The sequence below is a fragment of the Orbicella franksi genome, chromosome 8 (assembly GCF_964199315.1).
Source record: "Orbicella franksi chromosome 8, jaOrbFran1.1, whole genome shotgun sequence".
NCBI lineage: Eukaryota > Metazoa > Cnidaria > Anthozoa > Scleractinia > Merulinidae > Orbicella > Orbicella franksi.
Window position 1 is genome coordinate 20,134,472 of NC_138152.1, and position 25,183 is coordinate 20,159,654.

Sequence of the window (25,183 nt, forward strand, 5' to 3'; positions counted from 1 at the left end):
TTTAGTTGTTTGCTAGCTTTGAGATGATGCAAAATGTGCTAAAATGTTCCTGTAAATGCATTAAAAACAATTTAAAACTACACATTGTTCACATAGTTTGCATGCTTCTTTAAAACATGTTGATCCTTGTGATGTTAAAAGTATATGTTGATGATTGACTAGAAGTTTGCAGAATAAGTTCTGGATAGAAGAGTTCATCCATGTTTGTTTCTGGATTCAATATTAATCTTCAAGTGGCTGTTAGCATACAATTGTATAAAGAGTTGTGCAATAGAACTTCCAACGACTCACGTGAAAAGTACACAGTACAGGTTTATCAGCTGGAACTTGATAAAGAGTCAAATGCTACATGACAAACATCCAAATTATGTCTGAAGGGGTGTTCCACATTGCTCAGTGTACTTCACTCTGGTTGACTAGGTTCTTACGCTCACATGACCTGGTACAGATGTCTCTCATCGTAGGTGTTATAATTGTTTTGTCAGATCCAATGCTACTTTGATCGGCTGGATCTGTTTTAAAACACCAAAAAAAATAACATAGTTTTTATCATGCTATTAACAGTGGGAAGTTAATTAGTTAAATGTTATTTGAAGAACACAATGCAGCTTTTATAGGAGAATTTCTTGTACACACATTCATTCATTGTAATCACATCCCTGGTCGTGTCGAACTTGTTGCATATCAGCTTGACAACCTCAAATCAAGACACGTGCAGGACATGCACACCTTTTATTTTGAAAGGACCAGTCCATGTTTGTGGGAAAGACAATTGCAAATATAATGGGTTTTTAAGCTCTTTAATGCTGACCAAAGTGTATCTCCCAAATGAAACGGGTATGCCATGCAAATCCTCGAAGTTAAAGTACAAATATGTCAAAGCTTTGCTCTATCTTCTTTAAAACTGTAACAAACAGCAATTGTAGTAACAATGATGTAACACATCAAGCATGAAAGACTGTGTGTAACCACATTTCCAAATGTGGAGAAGAGTGTTTAAAATATAGCATACAGCTGAGAATTTTTGACAAACTTTGAGGTGTTGGAAATGTGATGGAATGTGGTCTTCGGTGTTTGGCATACGGTATACACAAGTACACCTATCTTCTCAATTGAAACTAAAACTAACGAGAAAAATGCGACTTTAAATTACAGCATCTATGCCAAATACGGTCAGATATCCAAACATCATCACAGTTATGATTTACATTGTTTAAACTTAATGAGTCTTTGATGAGTTTGAGAAAGTTATTTGAAAATGCTTCTACAAGTGAATTTTTTTTAAGAGACATATACTGGGCATTGTTTGATGTCAAGAGTAAAAATAATGAACAATGTATTAAACTGCATTACGTTGTATTGAATGTACATTCTGGCAAAAACCGAAACTATTCCTGGAATATTTGTTAGCCTAATTGTCACAGTTAACGGCAAATACACATTTTTCGTACAGAATTAGTATCTTGTAGAACTGGCTCGATCCAATAAGCATATTCTGAGTACAGCGTCTTCTATTTGATTGTAAATTTTAACAATAATCAAGTGAACATAATTTGCGACATACTGCTTACCAACGTTCACCTAAGTGTGCTTCTGTCAGTTCCTTAACTTGTGGCCAGCAGACACAATGGTTGTTGGATTAGTGTTATTAAATACTGCAGGGCCTGGATTGTTCTCCAAATCATTCACTTCCACTAACAAGCAATGGGATGTAGGCAAAATGTAGCCCATCATTTCTGTACATGTCCAGAATTTGTTTCAATGTTGTCAAGTAAAACACATTTAGCTAAGACATGGCAAGAATCCATCACCGTTGAACGTATGATAAAGCATCCTTTGCTTACTAGACCGGTATCGTTCAATTGATGTCCCCATACTCGCAGTTAATATTGTCATGTAGTTAACAAACAGCTCCCAGCAGTACATGGAAGTTCAGCAGTTTGACTGCATTCATAGCTGCTCAAAATGCCTGCTCTGTACAAGTACATGTTTACGATTTACGTGATGATAGTAGAGTGCAATAAATGACACTCGTTTGGGTAAAGAAGGTGAGTGCTTGCGAAAGCGAATACTTCTCCCGTGCAATCTAGCTACACTGAACACGAGCCGAGCCTGGATAAGTTAATGGCTTGCAAATCTTGTATCGCCGAACAAATTTTCTCACGAAGATTTAAGTGAAATAACGAAGAGTGCACAGTTCTCGAGGGCAGTGTGGGAAGAAAGATAATATATAACATCAAAGGAGACCAATGGCCAAACTCGTGGATTAAGTAATCTAGAGATGAAAAATGTTGGTGAACTTGCAATTATTGGTGTATTATTAAAGGCTGTTAAAACAAGCCGGGCTCATAGTATCCAAGGTCGCACTTATCTCACAAAGCGTAGGCTTTTTTGTTGGCTTTTGTTGCAGACATATTTCAAACACATACGTCCAGAATGGCCAGGGTGGCAAAATTGCAGCTTAACATGGAGTGGTAAAGGTTAAGGGTTCTTGTATCTGGGAAAATTTGCATGTATTCAAGTCGTACAAGCTTACAGACCTTTTTCATTGCATTTCACTCGGGGCTATACACAATGTAGGTACGGTTTCTTATGAGAGAGCATTTCTTTTCCAATGTGGGACCGCTTGTCTCTATATATATTGCATGTAAAATACATCAAAATAAGAAGTTTCTTTTGTAAGCATTTTCAGTGGGGTAACCCGAAAACACTAACCCCCGATCCGCGGAGCCCCACGACGGACCAGGTCCGCGGACTACCCTACGGACCGGTCCATGGACTACCCCTACGGACGCCCTCTACGGACCACCCTAAAATAGTGTAAAAATAATAAATTAAGATTCACTTGTGGGTTGTCTAATAGATTCAGACTCGTGCGGTGATTTTTCGATGTAACAGACTTGGGTTTTTAACACCCCACTCCCCGCCCCCCTCCCTGCCCCCCAAAAAAACTGCCTAAAAGCTGTTTTCAGGTAAGAAGGAAAGTTCCTACCTTCCATTCGTGGCTCAATCTGGCTATGGAAGATATATTTTTAGGCCGTTTATTCTTGTTTGTATCTGTTATTCCGCTGGGCAAATTGCGAAGCCTGGAACGAGTTCACGAACCCACGGGAGAATGGGCTGAACAAAATGGCACAGGGGAAAGAACACAAATTTCGAGGCTTCCCCGTACGCGTCTTTCGTATAATTTATGGCCACAGCAAAAGAAATGCCAATGTGTAATGATATAAATTGCACCCGAGCCTGAATCCAGGTCTGTTACATTTACACAATGTAACGTTCGAAATTTCGCCGTCACGAGTAATCTATTAAACAACCCGTAACTGAAATATTTATTTATTATTTTTATTATATTTTAGGGGGTGGTCCGTAGAGGGGTCCGTAGGGGGAGTCCGTGGACCGGTCCGTAGGGTAGTCCGCGGACCCGGTCCGTAGTGGGGGTCAGTGTTTTCGGGTTACCCTTTTCAGTGTTGATCCAAAAAATCTGTCGACCCATAAATATGTGTTCCAACAAACTCACAGGGGTTTTCTTTCCCTTTGTTATCTTTTCAATCAGGAAGCAAAAGTGTAAACAAAAGAAAGGGTAAAAAGCATTTAACCCTATCAAAATCACTAGTATTTGGGAATTTCTTATCAAGTTTATGTGCATTTCACATCCCACTCAGAGTTCAGATCAGTATACTAAAATAAATAAGACGAGCATATAGAACACAACTACTTTAATCTATACTTAACTCGACGTCGGTTGAACGTGGACAACTCAACATGAATAACTCAAGTGCTATAAACTGAAAAACAGTGAACGAAGGCCCAGCTTGATTGAATGCTGGATCTCACAGGAGATCTAATCAGCCAAACTTGAAAAGATAATAAGTCAAAGACTACTGCAGGGCTATATTTAAAGCAATATTTCGGATGGTCTCAGGTTTAGATGTTACTAAATTATAAAAATGAAATTACAATGTTGTATATTAAGCTTAATGGTGCCGATTTTGTCCTGTTTTCAATAGCTGTTTCGTTCATTAAAAATTGTTCGTTTCGCTCATAGAAGTTCATTAAGGTCGACGAATAAGACACATTCTTATCAAAGCTTACCACATTAGCATGAGATTTACTCATTTTCAGGTCACTTTCCGGCAAACAAATGCACATCTCCTGGTCATTTTTAACGCCTGGACGAGTCAAATGCTCATGAAATTCAGCCTTCAAGTTAGCCATAGTACTAATGCGAACACTCGAAGTCAACTCCACTTCAATTTAGCGAAAGACCTAATATTAATGCCCCTGTAAAAGCTACAAAATCATCGACATTCGGGCTGGGACGATGCACGCATTGAGTGGTAACCACGCAAACACAATAGCGAGGCTCGCACTGGCTGCACGGTTACTATTTCCATATGGCGTTGGGCTCGGTTACTATTCCAACATGGCGTCGGGCTCGGACGCTCTCGTTCGGGCCGACTAATTACGAACAGTGTCCACACCTAAGTGAGTGAGTGACACATTTGCATATTGGAGTCCCCGCAACAACACGTTTGTACGCTTCGCGTATCCACGAGTTTAAAAGACGAGGCAAAGCAATTCAGAAATGGAAAATAACTTACCTTGAAAACTGCAACCAATTCAACTCGCGGCGGTAAGCTGTGGAAAAATGTGGAAAAACAGCAATGGCCGCCGTATGTATCGAACGCTCACGTCACATAAGCCTACTCAATTCCTGTCAGAAGATCCCGCGATACGCGACACGTAGACAAATAAATTCTGCCCACTGTAGCATAGTGGAGGCTGAAGCCCCCACAAAAATTATGAGCTCGAGATTTCTATCGCGCGATAGAAATCGAGAGCGAATAATCTAATTGTTTTAGTATAAATCTACTAGTCGTTCAAAACTTAATCGAAATCCTCTCCATAGACGCTTCGAAAACGCCAGGAAGTGGCCTTCTTTTGTTAACAAGCGCACACTGCTACACTACTCAATATCTATCACAGAATAGATAGTGAGTAGCGTAGCCAATCCGTCAGAGAACGGCATTCTTGATAGAATGCTAGTAGATTTATACTAAAACTCGATAGAAATACAGAACAGTAGCAGTGACGTGTGCGCAGAGTGCTGCTTCTTTGAGTTTTCGAAGTGTCTTGAAAGAGGATCTAGATGAAAGTGTTAATGTCTATACTAGATTTATAGTAAAACAATTAGATTATGAGCTCGAGTTTTCTATGGGTGATCAGCTATCACGAATACAAATCGAGTATAAATAGTATAAATCTACTAGTTGTCCAAAACTTTATCTAAATCCTCTTCACAGACACTTCAGAAACGCAATGAATCGGGTCGCCAGTTTGTTAACAAGCGCACACTGCTACGCTACTCACTAACTACAACAGAATAGATAGTGAGTAGCGTAGCTAAACAGCGAAAGGCATTCCTGATAGAGCGCCAGTACGTATGTACTTAAACTCGATAGAGACACGGTTCATGTTTTCTATTTCTTAAACTTTAGGAGTTGGAAAATTTATTATCCCATGTTGCATTAAAAATTTCGAAATAAATTTTAATACCCTCAAATATCACCCCAACCTTCCGAAAAGGTCCGAAGAATGCGGAAGAGCTTCCTCAGATTACCGAAGAGCTCTCGAAAATCGCCGAAGGTTTTTCACCGCATTGTCCCGATAAACACGCGATTCGTAAGAACTATAGAACACTAGAGAGAACACAATAAACAGTTTCTGCTTTCACTGTCCGATGTATTCATGTATATATTCAACGTATACATGGAAATTTGCAAAAGAAATAGGTTGCGGTTTAGTTCGTTGTATGCTTTATGGCAAAATATCACGCTGATTTATGACTTATGATGTAAGTTTTCTGCCCATACAGTGCGTTCCTCGGTCTGTGGAGGACGAAGCTCCTACTGCCGTTTGGGTGGTTAAAAATGCAGATGAGAGACATTTAAGCTTATCATTGGTTTTAATTTTAATTAAACTCGTTGCATACGTTGCAAGAGAAGATTGAAGTAAGAGAGTTAGTTTCCCATGTACAGTCCGGGATCGTTATCAGATTTGATAACCTCGACCAAAACAAACCATTAACCAATCGCTGCTGAAGTTTTCGTTCACGTGACATTATTTGGTAGCAACAGTGTATAATTCAATATGGCGGTCGACGGGGCGCTGCGATGAAAGGAGTTACTTTTTTCACAACATCACAATGCAATTTCATTTAATTGTAATTGTATGTTTGCTTCGCAATAGGTTACTGGATTATGGAATTGAAACAGAGATGTATGGAAGAAAACTGTCTTTGTCCAAAGGCTACAGCGAAAAGTTTCATTTTCAGATAGACACCGTATAATATTTGTTCCGAGTAAAAACACACGAAGGTAGACAACAGTTATTCTGTTCACAAAAGCGTTGTTTATTGATACTATGATAGCTTCTATTTTCACTCAGGCTTCATTTTCTTGGTAGTTGGCGAAGCTGGCTGTTCAACAGTCTGTATAAAATATAAACGAAACACTAACAGTAAATGCATCTTGAGTTCACAAATTGACACTGAACAAGTTGCTTCTATATTCCAAGCGGAGAGCTGTAACTGAATTTCGTTCAATTTGCATGAGCGAAGCGTGGTTAGGACCGAAACGTCTCCTACTATGATTCATTACTATGAAATGGAAATAACAGTATCGAAACAGTTCGCGACCCTCCCTCAGTCGACTCTCTGTCCAGATATACTGAAGATAGAATAGCTTACCTCGATGGCCATATCCCATCCCACGCCTAATTCCATTTCTGCGATTGCTAATTCAATCCCCTCTGCCGTATTGTACATTTCGTTTCCATCTTTGATGCACTGGAGTTCTCTTTGTCGTTGTGGGCTCGCCTGATATGGTTCTGGCACAACAACAAAAATATAGCAGGTATATTTACTTTAATTCGTGATACACCTCCGTTCAGTGGAATGGGTACATGCAACACTTTATGTCGTGAGATGTGACAGTAAACTTGGAAGTCTTGGCATTTCCGGAAAAAAATTGTTTTAGTTGTAGATCAGTAGTCTATTGTTGTGCATTCGGTGATATGGAAAAACGCTTTCAATGACCGATTCATATAAAACAAACTATAATTCAAGTAATATGTTTTCGTACCATAGTTCACTCGCTAAATCCAACAAAAAGCTTCATTTTATAACGACTGGTGTGCCAGAAAACTGACCTAGTTTGGCCGGCATTTCCGGAAAATATTTCAGGACCGCGAGTTGTTGACATTGACTCTAAAATATAGGCAACTTACCCTTTAACGTGGTTGTCGATTTTCCCGCAGTCCGAAAGGTGTTTTAGTTCCCTGTTTATGAAGTATTGTACCCGGCCTATCTGTCTTCCAGCAACTTCTCTCAAAGTGTAATTTTTCTTAGCGCTCTTGGATACCAGACTGTGGCACGTCTAGAAGTGTCTCGGGTATTTCTCTAATTTCCGGCAAACAACAACGAAGTGCGAACGAGTCTTTGTTTCCAATTTTCAGGAAGGACATGAAAAGGAGTTCCCTCTGGCCCCTTGATTTTGACCTCATGGTAACCCTTCAAAAGAAAATAAACAACTAATGTTAGATTCGCAAGTGGTTTCCCGACCACCTGGACTGCCGTACCATGAATCGAGCGACTCACTAAGAGCTATAATTTTTTCTGAAGGGGCTTAGATGATTTATGTAAGTTACTTTTACGTACCCCTTGATTTTGCCACCAGTAATTCTTAAAGTTGAATGGTGCGTGTCTGTCAGGCCTAAAAGGAACGAAAATTTTATGCTGCAAAACTCGACAACAATAAACCTACCCTATGTAATGAGCAAGCTATATCCACAAAATCGACATAAATTTGCTATTTTGATTCTATGGGCACCAGCATCCGCCATCTCAATACCTAGGAACATATCGATTACAGCTGTAAATATGGCCGCCGTTACGAACAACACATCGCAAATCAAAATACCCCCGTGCACTTTTTTCACAGATCGTGCACAACACTAAAAACACGTTAAATCCCAAGAATATAACGTGAAGATTAACGACATATTTTTTGTGATTTTCGCAAAAATCTCCAGGTAACTTAAATCTAATGACAAAATGAAAAACATACCTGGTTTGGATGCAACATTGCAAGCGCTGTTTCACTTTACGAGTAGCATTTTACATCGTTTACGCTGGTCTTCAACCGCCATCTTCAAAACACGTGAGGCTCCATCTTTTCTGGTAATTATCGAATAGAGTTATGGGTAAATTACCCGAGTATAATCGAACAAATAACGAGCAAAGCGAAGTGAATACGAAAATTCCCGGTTTTTGAAATGGCCGCCATGTTGTGACGTCACATGGTTATCAAATCTGTCACGATCCCGGACTGATGTAGGCCTTGCACCCCGGCTACTTGCCAACTTGTTATCTTTAGACATGGTAACTAGTTATTCCGCGGATTTTTTTCGCCCGGTACGCGAATGTCTTCATAAAGGATACGTAGAGAATGCAGTTAGACCCGAAAATGGCGAACAGCTCTCCTTAAAACGAAAAGCACTGTTGTCATGAAATTGCTTCAGATAATACCCAAATGTGCATTGAAGTTTTCGTTCTTTTGTTTTGTTGATTTTCATTTTCGCGATCTCGAGAACTCGACTTTTTCTTAATTTTGCACTCACTATAATTCTTTTGATCGAAAGAGGTTTCCTAAAGCAATTGAAATATCGTGTAAGTGAATTTAAGAGAATTTGTAATTAGGCTAGAACTGAAAATTAACATAGCAATTTACGAAAAAGTGTTTGCTAATATATAGCCATCTAATAAGTCCGTTAATTTTCAGCTCTAGCCTAGAGAGACTGTCTTGATTCTAAGGCTCACGACTCACGATTTATTAGGTTTTCTCGTTTTCTTCTCAATATCCCTGGATTTTTTGTTTCTATTTTTTTTTTTAAATTGGCGTTGTTAAACCCATAGAAAGATTAAGTAATCGAATAATTATTCTTAAACAATTTTGAATAAATGAGCAGTTGAAATTGTTCAAAGACTACAAATTGCACTTTCTTTTCGCCTTTTTACTAATCCTCTTGTTATTTTTAGCCACGGTACCCAGTTCTTCCGTCGACGTTGCTGTCGCAATGTTACTCTCGCGATAGGGGAAATGTGGCGAAAAGTCCTTTTATACGTTTTGTCGTCGAACTAGACTACAGAGCAACTCCTATGTCAGTATAGACTTTCTGAAAAGCCCTTCGTCTTGCTTTTTCAGTACCCGCCGGAGCTTCCATCTTGATTCAATCGCTTGTTACCCAGGCAGTGAGGCCTGGGTTTAAATTTCGGCTCCGTTTTTTTTACTCGGGCTTCCGTAGGAAAGCCCGAGTCCTAAAATGCAAGCGTTTTGGTCACCAAAAGGGGGGTCATGGTCCCAGGCGTTCCATGCGTAGACCATGGAAACTGGGAACGAGAAACGCGACATTGCTCGCTCTTCGTGACAGAATGCGGTGTTTTGCGAAGAAAGTTTTGGCAAGAATCACACCTTATACGTTCATCTCACATACAAAGATGTCGATCGTTTTCAGAAAGGGTCGGTCCACGAATTATATTGCTTGAAAGCCAGCCAGGTAAGCAAAGTTCACGCTCGAAACGTTCTCGTGAGATGGCAATTAACTGAGCCGATTGCGGTATGAGTTCAATCTACGAAAACACTAGCAAACAAGAAGCTATTTCCCAGAAAGAAATAGTGTTTCGATTCGTTTCCGGAAAGATATTCAAAGTCTGAAGAAGGCTGGGGTTTTGATATCTTGTGCATGAGAAGTCCTGGGGTGAGGGGGATATATGCTAATGCACCGCTTTGCACCGCACTGATCTGCTTAGTTGCCAGAGCCTGGGGTTTTCGTCCACGTGAGGTTTAGTACTGAACCTATTGTAAAAGGGCAAGGGCTAATTAATTTAAGTTGTCTACACATGTATCAGTTATTACAGTCAACGTACTTTGAAATGTATTTACTTGTGATACTTCACGTTCACTCCGCCCTAGGGGAGGGGGGGTGCTCCCTTATATCGGCTATATAGGTATGTCCAGCGTCAGAGGGACATGTTTTTAAAGACATTTTAGTCAGAAGTAGAGTATCGATTTTGGTCATTTTGGTCTCAAACTGGGTATGGTTTTTCCACTCTAGCCTTGAATTAGGTATGTTTTTCAGAAGAAGCTACTTTTTTCCTCATTAGCGATAAGACCAGCAACTAAAACCATTCACAATACCTCTAACATCATTCTGAACTAGAGAACTACGGCAGGTCTGAAACAGGGTATTAATTTAAGGGTCAGACTGTGGTGTTGTACCGTTTAAGTGAAACCACCGCAAGTTAAACTCAACTCTGATTTATTGACTACATGCTCGCACCGACTACAAGGGAAGTATGAACTCCTTTCTGACCGCGTGGTCGTATGATTGACAGATGTCACAACACTACACAGACCATAAATAAAATCGCAGACTTTGGTCTTAAAAAGGGTAAGTGCTTTAGGAAGCGGGCCGCACAGCCCCGCCAATTTTTTTCAGAAATTCAAAGTATCCTCAGTCAAATCGCTCGGTGTGTTGATCGACGAAAACCTAGCTTGGCAAACCCATACTGATAAATTGTCTAAAAAGATTGCATCTGGGATTGGTGCCATAAATCGAGTTAGGCCTTTTGTTCCACCAGCTACATTGCTTTATATTTACAGTGCTCTAATTCAACCTCATTTTGACTACTGCAATCTTGTCTGGGGTAATTGCGGTAAAACTTTGTCGGACAGGCTACAAAAGCTTCAGAACCGCGCCGCTCGCGTGTTAACTTCCTCTAGTTATGATACTGATGCCAAAGGTCTAGTACGACAACTGGGTTGGAAAGATTTGTGTACCCGGCGTCAAATTCAGAAAGCCTTAATGGTATATAAATCTTTAAATGGCTTGGTTCCTGAATACCTATCGTCTAAATTTCTAAAACGTAGTGGAATGCGCTATTCTTTAAGGGATTCCGAGAACAAACTGGTTGTACCTCATCCACGAACTAACTATATGAAAAATAGCTTTAGTTACAGTGGTGCAACTCTCTGGAACAGCCTACCCTGCAATCTCAGGATGATAAAATCCTTTAATCAATTTAAAAGCAAAGTTAGACACGGCATTCATGGAAAACAGGATCAGTTTAATATTTAAATTAGGATCTACTACTTCAATTTTTATTAATTAGTATTTAGCGTGGACTGTTTATTAGTAGTTTATTAGTATTAATTTTTTTAAAATTTTTCTATATATAACTTTAAATTGGACAGAAGAAGCCTGAAAAAAATCAGGGCTTCAACGGGATTCGAACCCGTGACCTCCGCGATACCGGTGCGATGCTCTACCAACTGAGCTATGAAGCCACACATTGGGAGCGAGGTCAATTTATTGCAATGATCATTCTTCACTTTCATCTACAACCGCAGTTCATATATGGATTATTTCATATAAACTTCACATCATTTCACTACTCACGGGAAAATATGAACTCAATAAATTGACCTCGCTCCATAGTGTGCTTATTTTGCAACATACCAACGTTAATTAAATTACAATATGATGAACTAGTTACCTTCCACAATATATCGTATCTGCAGTATCGTCCAAACGCACCAAATGCGTGTTCTTTTCTCGTAAACAGCCACAGAAAAGGGGCGGGATTGTTATTCCTTACAAGTGTTCTGATTAACCAAAATTATGTCGCCGTAGTTGTGATCTTAATCACATTTAAATCAAGCACGGAAAGAGATATCTTTGTTTCTCTAGAATACATCGTTTCAGTAACACTTAGGAACATTTTTAAAGTCGCCAATTATTTCTGCCTGCATGAGATTTTAATTTCCTTTTCTTTCCGTGTCACGAAAAAAAATTTACTTTCGAGAACTTATTTTTGCTGAACATGTTTACCTTGTAAATTACAAGCGTTTACCCTGATAACTTTCATACTCACTGTGTCAATAAATCACTTCTTTGTTGAACTAAACAAAACTAACTGCTTCCATCGGCTTAAAATATCGCATTGGTGGACAAATCGCGTGGTATGGCGGTGTCTCTACTTCGAAAATATATATTTCTTTTTCACTATCACTATCAAGTCCAGTTCGGAGTTTTCCAAGTTCGTTGGCTTTCAAGTAGGGTGCAGGAAAAAGAAAATAACGTGTGAATTCGATTGTGCGGGGAATTGTGCGGGATTACTGACGAACCAATGTTCTGCCAAGTCCTAAGGAAAATCTGCATTGACGATAGTATAGCCAGTTATTTCACTAGTAGTTGAAATATATTTAGTAGTCTTAATTAGCAATCGCCAATTCTAGTAGAAAACTGCGTCTAACTGCAAAAGAAAATCGTGTTGCGTGACATGAACTAGACGAGCATGAAACCAAAATAAATAGCAAAACAGAATGCCGCATTTTCCCTTATAAATGAGAGTCCTTTTTAAAAAAATACTCTTGCCTTGATTCAATAAAAATGTGTAGCTTGAATATTTCTTCATAAACTGCGTTAAGGGTCGCAAATTCTTGCAAGTTATCCGCAAAATACACAACTTGAAAGTTTATGCAAATTATGTGCAATGCAATTTGAGCCTAGTCACAAGACTGTTGTTTTCGCGGAGGAGTTTACCATGATTAGTTTTGGCTCTCTCGAAAGGGATTATTCGCTCTCCAAAGAAGATATGACTTTTCAAAAGGATTTAAGATCGCAACACGGCAAAGATGTTCAGCTACACAATTTACTCGGATCGCCACGACCAGTAAACAAACTTCGTACAATTTCTGCTAGCATGTACAAAGTAATCGCCGTAAGTTGTAAAAAGACCTCGAAAATTCTTTGCAAACAACTTCTCCATCAATGCGTAGACAGTTGTGCTTCATTCTTGAACAAAAATGGTTTAAACTCACAACTTGCGATAGGATGAGGAGGATACTAAACGAAGCAACTTGAAAAGTAAATATCTAAGCGGAACTCTTGTGCTATAATATCCTGATTCTTTAGTTTGCTTTTATTGTGTCCAGTACGCGTTTTCGTTAAGTACGATTTGATACTGTGGTACGAAGCCCAAGGAAACGCTCTTAGCGCGTCTAGTTTCTTTCTTCTTCCCTGGTTCAGTCAAATCGCCGTTTGGTCTTTAAGGCGCATGCGTCACCTGTGCATGCGTACAGCACATGGAATTTAAAAAAGTTGTCGTCGTGAAAAGTTAGCACGGCTTCCATGATTTCCAGGGCGATGAAATCATACTGTTCGCGTACTAACACTAGAGGACGTTAAGCGTTTTCGGAACGGGTCGGTCTGCAAGCCTTATGAGAGATCAATTTACAAGCGAACATTTTGAGTGAATTTATCAAGAATCATGTTATACCAAAGGAGCCATCAACCGGGGCTATCAACTCTTCAACTTGATAAAAAGCAACTTCAGAAGCGTCATCGTATTTTTAGACGTGATCGTGAACCAAGTAGAATCCCAGCACGAACTCAAGAACGTCTGAGCAACAAGAGCAGGTTAGAGAATTTGTTTACGAATGTATCTGTTCGAGTACACCTAAGTAAAACGTTCTGAGAAACTTCTTAAAGCATAATGAAGTTAAAATCTCGAACTAAACGACATTCTCTCGGTATTCTCTTGTAACAGAGTTATGTGTCTTTCCAAGAATGAAACCCATGTAGCGAATTGAAAGAAACTAATATATGTTGACCCCAGCAAAACAATTCTTGGCTTGCACTGTCACGCAATCCTGATGCAATAAAAAATTATTCGAAAACCATTTAGTGAATGAAGTCAAGAAACTGTCATGTTATAGGAGTTTAATAAAGATGACACTTATCTAATTCTTAAGTCTGTGCGTTTTCCCAAACCTCAGATATTCGTCGAAATATTTTGCACAAATTTACAGAGCCCGGTATGGAGCCGCCATGTTGGTGTACCTCTGCGGTACGCCAACATTGCGGCCGGAAAATAGTGCAAACATCTGGAACTTACTTTGGCTATCTAGGCGACTGATTATCTGTATTGAGCAAACAAGCATTTACATAAGCACTTTTCCTAACACTTTAACTTCTGAATGGGCTAAAAATCACGAGATAAGTATATGTTTTTCGACAAACGCGTTCGTAGCTCAATGTCACGCGCCGAAATAACTCAAAATTCAAAATGTCTCGCTTGCTTGGAAAACGCAAAAACAACAACAACAACGACGACGACAAAGGCTAAGGAAAATAGACTGAAACGTTTATAGGTTGATATAAAGACCTTGACTCATTTCACGCCCCAGAGACCTGCAAACTAGTAATAAGCGCTAGCTATCAATCGATTCCAAGGAATGCAATCAAAGGCAGAATAGCTTGAGCACATCGATTCGATTGAATTTCGAACGACTTCAAATGCAGAACATTTAGCTCAATTGCAATATAGCTAGTGCTTCTCAGTATAACGACTGCCTGGGTACACGCAGCGAGCGTCTAGTTGTAGTGAATATTCAGCCCAGGGTCTTTCTTTTTTCTCTTCCCCTAGGACGATAGAGAGACCCTGCCATTTATTGTTTTGACAGCCAATGGAGTTACAGGTACCGACCGGGCGGCCTATTTAAAGCAGTGTCTGGTGATCAGAATGACAGCTGTTTAATGAAGTGACGTGCTTCTTGTCTAGCCCATACCAGGGAAAAAATGGTTTTCTGGATTCTGGAGACACTTCAACGATATTTACTAAACCGTAGGCACCGGCAACGTAAATTTGGATTGCTGCTCAGATGTATACTAGCTTGAAAGTATTTTCCAGCGAGTGTTAATAGATATAATATCTACAGGAATAGTATTCCAAATTGCTGCTTTTATACAGACCATGATGCTTTCCGGCATATATTGATTTAAATATAATTACCAGCGGAAAAAATGAAGACTTCTTCTGCTATAAAAGTTCTCAATGGAAGAGCGAGATCGTATTCAAATATCAACAAAAAATGTAATCTGTGTTTATGGGAAAAGTTTTTCATCATTTGTAAACCTGAAATGTCAACACTTAATCATAGAAACGAACTGACATAGACCTGTAGGTACTATAAGAAATTTCTTTTAAATACCGTGATTTTAATATTTCTTTTCTAGTGATATACCTGTAAAATAGCTGGTGAACCATTGTAGTGCACCACCATAGCTAAGCATATATTCACATTAAGTCAGTATGGATTGATTGCTTGATTGATTGCTTAATTGCATTTTATTTACAAGAACGTTTAGCACTTCCATCATCTAATTACATCTCGACATGTTACTCTGGAAGGCACTGTTCCCTATTTTTAAATGGGTATATCTAAGATTGTAACCGTTATTTTTGGCAGTTGCACGATGATTGGTTTGCGAGAAGCATGAAACTCGGAGTCGTAAATAGATATTAATGTATTTGAATTAGTCTGACTCCACAAATCCATCTATTGATTTACACATATATAGTTTACATTCCAGACTAATCTTCTAGTAGCCTGATACACGCTTAACGTTGAAATATTTTGTCACTTTGCGCGAATGTTTTAAGTCTGTGCAAGAGACCATAATCTACTTTATTTTTTCTTCGCATGTACTATAGTAAATAATTAGAAAAAGGGAAGTTAGCTTATCCTTTCAATTTCTTGTTGTCTATAGCTAGTTCAATTTCAACAAATCAAATTCGTCCTTTCATTTAACCATGTTTAAACTTTGCAATTCCACATGATTTAAAGACGAAATCTTTGGTTCCTCATCCTCAGTTCTTCTGCATTGTCTGGGCTGCAATGGATTGGGTTGTTGTTTACACGAAAAACAAATACGACCCAATTCACTTCGGAATGACCTGTTCATACCAGCGTATATGAAAGGGTTGATCGTAGAGGAGAAAAACACCAAGAAACTTATAAGTAAGGTGACATTCCTGGGTAGACTTTTCACGAGTTGAAAGCGGAACAATAAGGCCAGTATCCACAGCGGAATCCAGCAAAACGCGAAGACTATTACCACAACGAAAAGCGAAATGCTGATTCTGAGCTCGCGGCTTGAGATGCTCGGTGCTGAAGTGCTGTTTCTGCGTTGTAACGATGGTATCACATTCTTGTTGTGGAGTTTTATGGTTCGAAATATCTTGTAGTAGCAAGCTGAGGTTATTGCAATTGGGGCCACCACAAATGCAGAGATAACAATGCTGTAATGAACGACTTTCTGTGTGCTTTTCAGGTGCGTTGTAGAGCAAACTGCATAAGGAGGAACAAATCTGATTGCCTGGTTGCCGACCAATACTTGAGACACAATGTACGCCATTACAATAACCCATACGGCAATGATCCAGATTTTGCATTTCCGCATGGAGAAAAGTTTTTGATAAATGTTTGTCTTAACGATTCTGATGTATCGGTTAAAAGCCGTAAGCGCCATCAGACACGGAGAAACATATATGTTTAACACGACGAAGAAGCCTTGTATATTGCAATAAAAGTTGCCATACATCCAGTCCCCGGTAATTAACACACCTGAGGAAAATGGCATCACAAATATGGCTGAACTGAGATCACTGACTGCCAGAGCGACGATGTAAAGATTAGTAGTCGTTCTAAGGCTTGAGTTGCGATAAACTGCCCAACATATTAGCAAGTTTCCCACTAATGACACCACATTCAACAAAATAAGGATCGTAGCCTCTGCCACAATAATTCCAGTTTGTCTTCCCTCTAAAGCTAACGCCGACATCTTTCTATCTTCCAGCACTGTTTACTGCTCTTTACACCGAATGGACCCGGACAGGCGATGTTCTCAAACTTCAGCGCCTAGGTATCTGAAACAGTATTACAAAATAACACGCATTTTAGCAATAAAACCATTGCGAATTAATTATAATTTTTGGAAAGCAACATCTTACATAAACTGACATTTACTGTCAGAAGCTTGAATAGTGTTAAAGCCTGTCTTCAAACAAAATCTAAATTAGTTCCTGTTCAAATTAAACAAATGCTTTCTGCTGACGCCAGTAGTCGAGAATTTGTCTTAGTCTGATATAATGGATGTCAAGGCGTTTGAATGCACTTAAGACGTTCGCGTTAATTTTTAGAGTGCATTCTTACTGTGCACGTAATTCCCACGTAACGACATTCATCAAACGCACGCAAAATAATTCAATTGCGCTAGTGTAGATTTAGCAATTGTGGGCTTTCCGTTGATCCTTCTTTTTCTTCTTCTAGATCAATAAGACTCTGTGCTTTTTTTTCTTTCTTTGGGAAAAAACGGAAACTATATATATATATATATATATATATATATATATATATATATATATATATATATATATATTATAACTTAAAAACATAATGCCCACACACCATCCAATTTCTGCGACGTGGTATGAGATAGACTAAAATTTCAAATCGGAAGGCACAACAGGTGAACGTGACTCTAAAGATAAAGCTAAGAAGACCGCAAAAAAAATAAATAAATAAATAAAAGAAGTGTCTAGCAAAGTACACAAGTTTATATTCTGGCACCGTCTGTTGACAGTGTGGAAAACACTGTTCCTGCAAAGTTTGCTCTACGATATATCATTCCGCTTGGTGATAACTCCACAAGTATGACATGTTCTTTGAAATAAATAACTAAAAGATACACTTTTGCGCGTAACTCCTTTATAGTAGTTCAATACCTTTGTTTACTTGTTTGTTTGTTTGTTTGTTTGTTTGTTTTGCGAATCCCTGTGAAACCGTACGGATCGATAATGCTTTTATATTCTGTAGCTACTTTCCGAAAAATGGCCAGAAATGGCCACAGCCGATTCGAGCCTTCGAGTATTTATTTATATTATATAAGCTTCCGGTCAAAATATGATTACGTGGGCGTCAAGTGAGAAATGGAAGCGGTGTAGTGTCAAAAAGCTTAGATGATTGCACCGCAGCAATAGAGCTGGCGTGAGAATATCTAATTTTTTTAAATCCACTTTTGGATTTAATTAAATGGATGTAACTAATAGCACTGTTTTTAAATCCATGAATAGTTTGGGTTAATGACTTTGGAGTGGTTTAGAGTTAGTATATTGGCTAACAACTACAACTCATGACAGCTTAATTCGACGAATTGTTGTGACGTAAACTTCGAAGACAGAAACTACATTTCTAAAATAGAGAAATATTTTTGTTCTTGGAGATTTGGGAGTATCTCCCTCATATATAGTAAATTTTCAAACTTCTAAGTTATTTTACTTATTATTAGTTGAAATAGTTTTGATCGTCCAGTACGCTAAAACTAGCTGTTTAATTGGAAAGAAAAGAAAAAAATTTAATCTGCAGAACAGATAATCCTCTATATAGTCTGGCATTTGCTATATTAACTATTATTATATGGCTTTGGCTTGTGGCCGATATAACGCACGTTCTGATTGGCTAAGAGCGATACCTGAGCGGTCATTATGCAGCCGTACTGCCCACGGGCCGATTACGGATTATGCAAATTAGGAAGATCCCGGCTCTGAAAATGCAAGCGCATTGAAACGATGAAAGCCGATTAAAAACAGTAAGGGAAAGTAAATTTAATCCGAGTAGCTAAAAGTTTAGAGATTTTTCTTCAACACAATTTATATCGAAGTCGTTTTTGACTTACCAGCTGGAACCTTGGTGGGCATTAGTGAAAAACAATCAAAGTTTACCGAGTGTTACTGCTGGGTTCCCTGTGATAACACATTTAGGTTTGCGCATGCGTGGAGGTGGTCTCCTCGAACGGTGACCACGAGGCCACCGAGTTAAAACCTCAGTTATGTCAAGTTTTCCTCGGTTTTTAGGTCAGATTTAGTTCAAATTGTCAGTGTTTTTCTGAGAATTATACCGTTGTAATATCGTGGCATCACTGTGAGTTGTTCTCATGGCCTATCGTGAATTAAACGTTCTGGTTAAAGGCAATTTGTCCATGGTTTGTCGCCGTTCGCAGCTATACCGAGTCTTAGGTAAAGCTAAAATCGCTAAGTGGAAAACACCATCGGCAGATCTGTCATGCATCCTGAGCAGACACCACTAAGAAACTTATAAGTTTCATCATCTTAGTCAAACAATTACTGAAATATTGCACTCCGCCACAGTTCTCATCAAATAGATTCCATTGCTTTAACACAAGCAAGTGTAAATCAGCTTCCAGGATCATCAGATGTAAACAATCGGGCGGTTTCTGTCGGTAGCAGTATTTCTGATAACTGCAGGAAGTTTTAGACTTTCACAAGGCTTGAAAAGTTCATCCATAAATCCCAGAATGAAGGAGACGAAGATATGTTGTCGAAAGCGAATGGCGAAGATCGAGATATTCTGAGCAGTACATTCTGAAGCATTAGTATTTTCTTTCACCGAAAGACCGCTGGTTTGGACTATTTTGGAGTACTTTCTGTCTTTTCTATATGCGTTGATGTTTCACCACAAAAGTCGGAAAAACTTCCCCATCGAGTTGTGGCTCCATGATACTAAAATATCTTTTTGAGGCTGTGACAATCATTTTTGGCGTAAAGAAATGTGTGTTTCTAACGGAATACGTAAAGTTCACTGACTTTGTAGTTTTGCCCTGGGTTTGAGACGATGGATGAATCGGTCAACGCGCGCATCGCCGGATGTAAATTGACGACTTCCGCTCGAATATATATTTTTCTTTTCTTTAATTCATGAGCCATAAAATAAACAACTTGATAACCTCGACTGTTCGGTCGTTACGGGAAAATCTCAAACCTCGGCCTACCGTATTGACCTCGCTATTCCTCGGTCAATACGGCAAGGCCTCAGTTTGAGACTTTCCCGTAACGACCTCGCTCTCGGTTATTAAGTAGTTAGTTGAGACTCTTCAATTCGATCACCAGGTTTAGTAAAGGGAACTAGTAAAGTGCTCCTTGGCAGAGGTACACGTCATGAGTTTTCTCATCGCCAATTTTCCAAAGTTTTCTTTCTAAAAGTAGCCTACATGCTCATTTGATAAAGCACCGGCGTCCCAAACAAGTATAAAGACAAGGTAATTATTTAATCGTCTAAGCCTCTAATGTCACTTTTAAGTAGTTATCATTTTTGTTATTTCGTAATGAGTAATCTTGTCGTCGTCCGTATGACCCAGGCGGCCAAATATACTACTTCCTTTGTTACCGAGCGCGCGAAACACATCTCTCTGTGAAGGAAGAGTTTGCCGATTTTCGTAACCATAGAAAGGTCAGCAGTTAGCAATTAAGTAAAAGTCCAATAACTATGGTAACCACCTCTCTATCTGTATGATTGTGCAACGCCTTGTAGCGAGAACCACCTGAAGTTGTAAGCAGTTAATATCGGGGATCACAATAACTGGCTTGCCTATGATGAAATAGACTTGAACAACAATGAGCTCATTGGCAACCAAAAGCGGTTTAGGATTACTAAACGAAATTTTAGATCATTTGTTTACAGTCTAGCATAAATACAGATTGTTTTGTAAATTGTTCTACGGTTAAGCCCCCGGTGGTGGGACAGCGGATACGCCTATCCTGTATTAATTGGGTTATGTTCATCGGAATAAGCTCTGTGTGCTGTCAATGTTTTGAAGATAACATCCCTCTAACAAATCCCGGCCTCCCTGCAGCCAGAGAGTTTCTCCAGGTTTTCAGAGATGCGCTTTCCCAGGCCAAAAACTTATTATCACATTTCCTGACTTTATTAGTTGCTTTTAAAACTTAGGAAGTAAACAAGATGGACGGTTCCTTTACAGTGTTTGCTGAGTACAGATGGACTACCATGAATTCTTTTTTTACAACAACCACCAGCCATTAAATATTGACGCGAACTTTTCAAAAGCGTATATTAAATTTGTAACCAAAATAGAGGATATATCTGAGTAAATTCGTACACAAAACCGGTTAAATGTCATCGCTCCTAAATCTACTTGTTTGCAGATTAATGAAATGAAATCACCCTCATCTAGAAAAAAAAAGAGAGTGATATTTCTTACCTGTGTAAGTTTGTCACCTGTATGTCTTTTAGCGTCTTCTTTTAAAACGGGAAATTGATAACATTTATATATCGAACAAGTTTTGTCTAACGAAAATGGCTTTGAACAGTTTTTAATTTATATTTCCATATATAGTATTTGCAAATACATCCAAACATGCTGAGTAATCCTTATTGGTAACTTTGCTTCTATCGCCATACTTACCGGGGTGGAACACTTTTGTTGAGATACCAAAGCAAAACAAAAAATGTTCAACTGATACCAGTCTATGCGATTTACTTCAGTGTTACTCCCACTGATGCTTTCTTTCTTTCTTTTTTGTTACTGTGCGTCTAGTTATGCTTTTAAACGCTTCACCCAAAAGCAGAACTTTACGGCTTTTTTTCGCAAAGTGAGTAAAGTACAGTTTGAAATGCAGGATGTTAATGTTGCCTCTTTCCCGTCTAAGACATGTAATTCACATATCATATGAAATGAATTATCTTAACAAAATGACAATCATCTGCTCCTGCTGTTTAGACATAATTAATTGCACACAACTGAGGTTACCGCGCATTTGAATGAATTTTTATATTTTGAAAGATTGTACCTCCCTAAAATAAATCCACCTTTCTAAATATACTTCCATTTTGTGGTTGATTGTATGCCATCAAATAAAACGGTATGAATTTTAATGGGAAGTGACATGATCAAATAAAAAATATATACATTTATATATGCTGAATATGTGGTCGGATTTTCTTCATATATATCCTATACTGGTAAATCTTGATGCGTGTGTTCTTCAGGTCATTTCCTCTTATTTTCCGTTGATGCTAAAGTGAGTTAAAACGATTTTTCTTAGTAAGCGTATAATCACTGCATTCCCTCCCGGGACCATCAACCATTCCTTTTCAAAACAATTCCATTTCTATGAATACTGATGATAATATACAGCGGAATAAAAAATCTAAAACAAATCTAAAATCATTATCTAAGGGGACGCCAATGTACTTATTAACTTTACAACCCAACATTACTGGAATACTTACTGCACGTGATGCCGAGCTTCAGGCCTGAGCGCAGGTAAGAACATTCAAGCGGACTATTCAATGCCTTTATTGAAATGGGCCTTTATTGAAATGGGGTTTCTGAGATCTTGACACCTGGCTGTCTCCTTAAAGTATTCTGAATATTTATATTAGCATAAGTGCTGCGTAGGTGCGCATAGAACGGATCACGTATAATAGAAAGGAAGCTCTTTTACACTGTTTTAAATTTTCCTCTTGCATTCAAAAAATAATATGTTGAGCATCCTCAAATTTAAATGAATTTACAAACGCTGGAAAACCTTTGATTTCGTCTAAGAAAAAGAAAGTAATGTTGACTCACCGAAGCAGATTCAACTAAAGAACAATATTTAAATAGTAAGCTTGACGCAAGCTTTTTTTGTCACCTGTACCTGCAGGGGCGTTGTGACCAAACAATCATTCTTACATAGTTGTTTGCAGGGACGTACACTAAAAATATATTTATCACTAAAATGCCATTTTTAATCATTAATTTGGCTGTTTGATATATATTTGCATATTATGCTGATGTTCTTTTTCGTCAAAGCGTATAAATTTCAAATTGATGTCAAGATAAATCGGAAAGCAAAAAAAATTACATTTCACCTTATAAATCTTTTAACCTGCTAAATTGTTTGTTACCCCAAGGTTACATTTCAATGGGAAATTAAAGAACGCCATAATCACTAGCTTCGCGGCAATGAAACACTTCGGAAACAACAAAGACATCGGCAGTGTAATAAATAAGTTTTAACCGTTTGAAGGAAAAACGTTTAGCCGTAGTATAAACAAAATAAATCTACAACAATTCATTCCTTTATCACGCATGAATGCTCGAAAACGTCCCATAACATTTAACATCGCTTTCTCTATCTCGATGAGCATAATCTCTATATCACACGGGAAGACCATCTGTTACTTGTTCGCTGATTTCCAAATCTTGGGGATTAAGATATTGTGTTTCAAAGAGAGCCGTAGTATTGGGCGCAATACTTTCACCTTGTCATTGACGGATAATGGTTCTTAAGAAAATTGACTGATATATGAGATATAGTGTATATAGTACGTGTTTTGCTCAATATTAGTGACTGGGTAATAACCGGTGAAATGTTAAATACGGCATTCTATGTTCAAAAAGAAGATTCGATTCCCTATAGGTATCGAAAGAATAGCCACTGTTAAGATATTATACCACGAAGTGGATATTGTTTTGAGCACATGTACGAGAATATCCTCTGCCCTGTGTTCTGACAACTCAAAGTAAATACACGTTTTCCCGGTGTAGTCTCTAAGGTAATATGTAAAATACGTAGGGATATTAGAAGATTTTCGTGGTATTTTAAGTAGAAAAGAATTTCGTTCGTAATAGGTTGTACAATACGCAATGAAAATTAAATGCGGATCATGTGTTATGATACTTTTCGCTTCACTCTGCATATACCTACCATTTGAATATTTTTAGATCCTTTGAATGTAACACAATTCGTTTTCAAAAGTGCTATGTATGAACTTTAAGTGTTTTTTTTTTTCTTCTTCTTCACCATATCGCCTTAATCGTCCCATTCGGTATGAGAAAGTAAGCTAGATTACCCTAGTATGACATTGATTCAAAAAGCTTTCCTCATTTGTAAGGGAACAGCTAAGACCCTTAAAATACTTTTAGCTACATCAACCTTGTCGGATGAAAGTTTTTGATATGCGCGACAAGACTGGAATGGGAAAGATGGAATTGCGAGAATGGGGAATATCCGCATGTTAATGCCATTGTCAATTTGCGCGTGCCTCTTTGACATAAAATTCGGTAGATAGCGAATCGGGATTTTACGAATTGACTATAAACATTAAAAGAGCTTTTGGAAATTTGATGAATTAATCGTTAGGTCTTTAGGTGCAGTAGCACCTACCAGACATTAATGCGCAAAACTGCGCGAGAACTTAGTTTCTATGCGCTGGCTTCAGCCAAACACTATAGATTCTCTCGTTTTCAAAACAAACTCACAGCCCCACAAAGGGCGTAAAAAGGTTCATGATCAATTGAATGTACTCCGGGTCCGTTGACGTTAGGGATCTTTGACCTACACAGTGTTTCCCGCTTAAACCATTAACTGTCGTCCATGATTGGGCTTTTATTATTGGGATTTTTTGATCGAAAGCGAACCGATATATTTCATAAAGGCTACTTCATGTTAAGAACGGCACGCAAGTACAGCAAACACGGAATCAACTTTCATTTCATGAACCATCGCAACACAGTTGAAAAAGACGCACATGTATTGAGTACAAAAAGATTACGAGCGTGTGGAGTTAGTAGACAGGAGGTGGAATGCCGTTGACTAGCAGCTAAAGGGGCTTGGTATCTTGAATTGGAAAACTTTTGAGGCCTTCTACCGACGGTTCTGGTGTCGTTTTCAACACTGTAGTCGGAAATCAAAAACGTAAACGGGCAGAGAGATTATACAGAGATGCAAAAATGTTTGCACAGGTTAGGCAGGAAACCTTAGCTGTAGCGACTGGAGTGCAGCGACTCTTGGGGCAGCGAATTTCAAGTGGACGCTAAGGAGGTAAGGGAGATTAATTCTAACCTAAGGTGCTTTGGTAAAGTTACCCAGGAGTCATGAATTTATTTGAAATGAAGAGTTTCGCTGAAAATTGTAATAGCAAAACCGCACAAAAAGAAACTACTTTCACTCGATCACGACTCGAGATTAAGCAAGAGAGAGGGAGATAACCAATACATGATCTAAAACGGATCCAATATATCAGTAAAATTAACCAACGCAGCTGTTTTGAAGTCTTAGATAAGGTGAAGAAAAAATATTAGTCAAGTCAGTTCATTACATTTAAACATTTTTAAGTTGTCAATGAAGTAATACATTGCCAAACCTTACGTATTTTTTTTTTCTCCTGCTCTTGAATTTTGTTTTCGAGATTTGACTTCCGATGCGTTTTTCCTCTTATGCTTTTTTTGTGAAAAAAGAAAACGAACGGCAGATGTCACAAAAATTAACGCAATATTTTGCCATTCAATTTAAGATTTTAAACATTTCATGGCGAAATTGGTATGTGTATAGTTCCTGTAAAAGGACACTTTCAAACGTAAGGGAAAGATTGTCAAATGCTCCAAAACACTGAAACCTAGTTAAAGCTTTTCC

At 38.5% G+C, this 25,183-nt stretch overlaps 2 protein-coding genes across 2 annotated transcripts; one reads left to right on the forward strand and one right to left on the reverse strand.

Annotated features, from left to right (window-relative positions):
- Positions 1–9,804: 9,804 nt before the first annotated feature.
- On the forward strand, positions 9,805–11,611 carry LOC145494225 (uncharacterized). The gene is made up of 2 exons (XM_081473678.1): positions 9,805–9,819; positions 10,495–11,611. The coding sequence occupies exons 1-2, from the start codon at positions 9,805–9,807 to the stop codon at positions 11,197–11,199; spliced, it is 720 nt and encodes a 239-aa protein (XP_081329804.1). The 3' UTR covers positions 11,200–11,611.
- Positions 11,612–15,118: 3,507 nt separating this feature from the next.
- LOC145495305 (melatonin receptor type 1A-like) lies at positions 15,119–22,286 on the reverse strand. The gene is made up of 2 exons (XM_081474898.1): positions 22,014–22,286; positions 15,119–16,834 (listed from the first exon to the last, which is right to left on the reverse strand). The coding sequence occupies exon 2, from the start codon at positions 16,747–16,749 to the stop codon at positions 15,709–15,711; it is 1,041 nt and encodes a 346-aa protein (XP_081331024.1). The 5' UTR covers positions 16,750–16,834; positions 22,014–22,286; the 3' UTR covers positions 15,119–15,708.
- Positions 22,287–25,183: the final 2,897 nt, after the last annotated feature.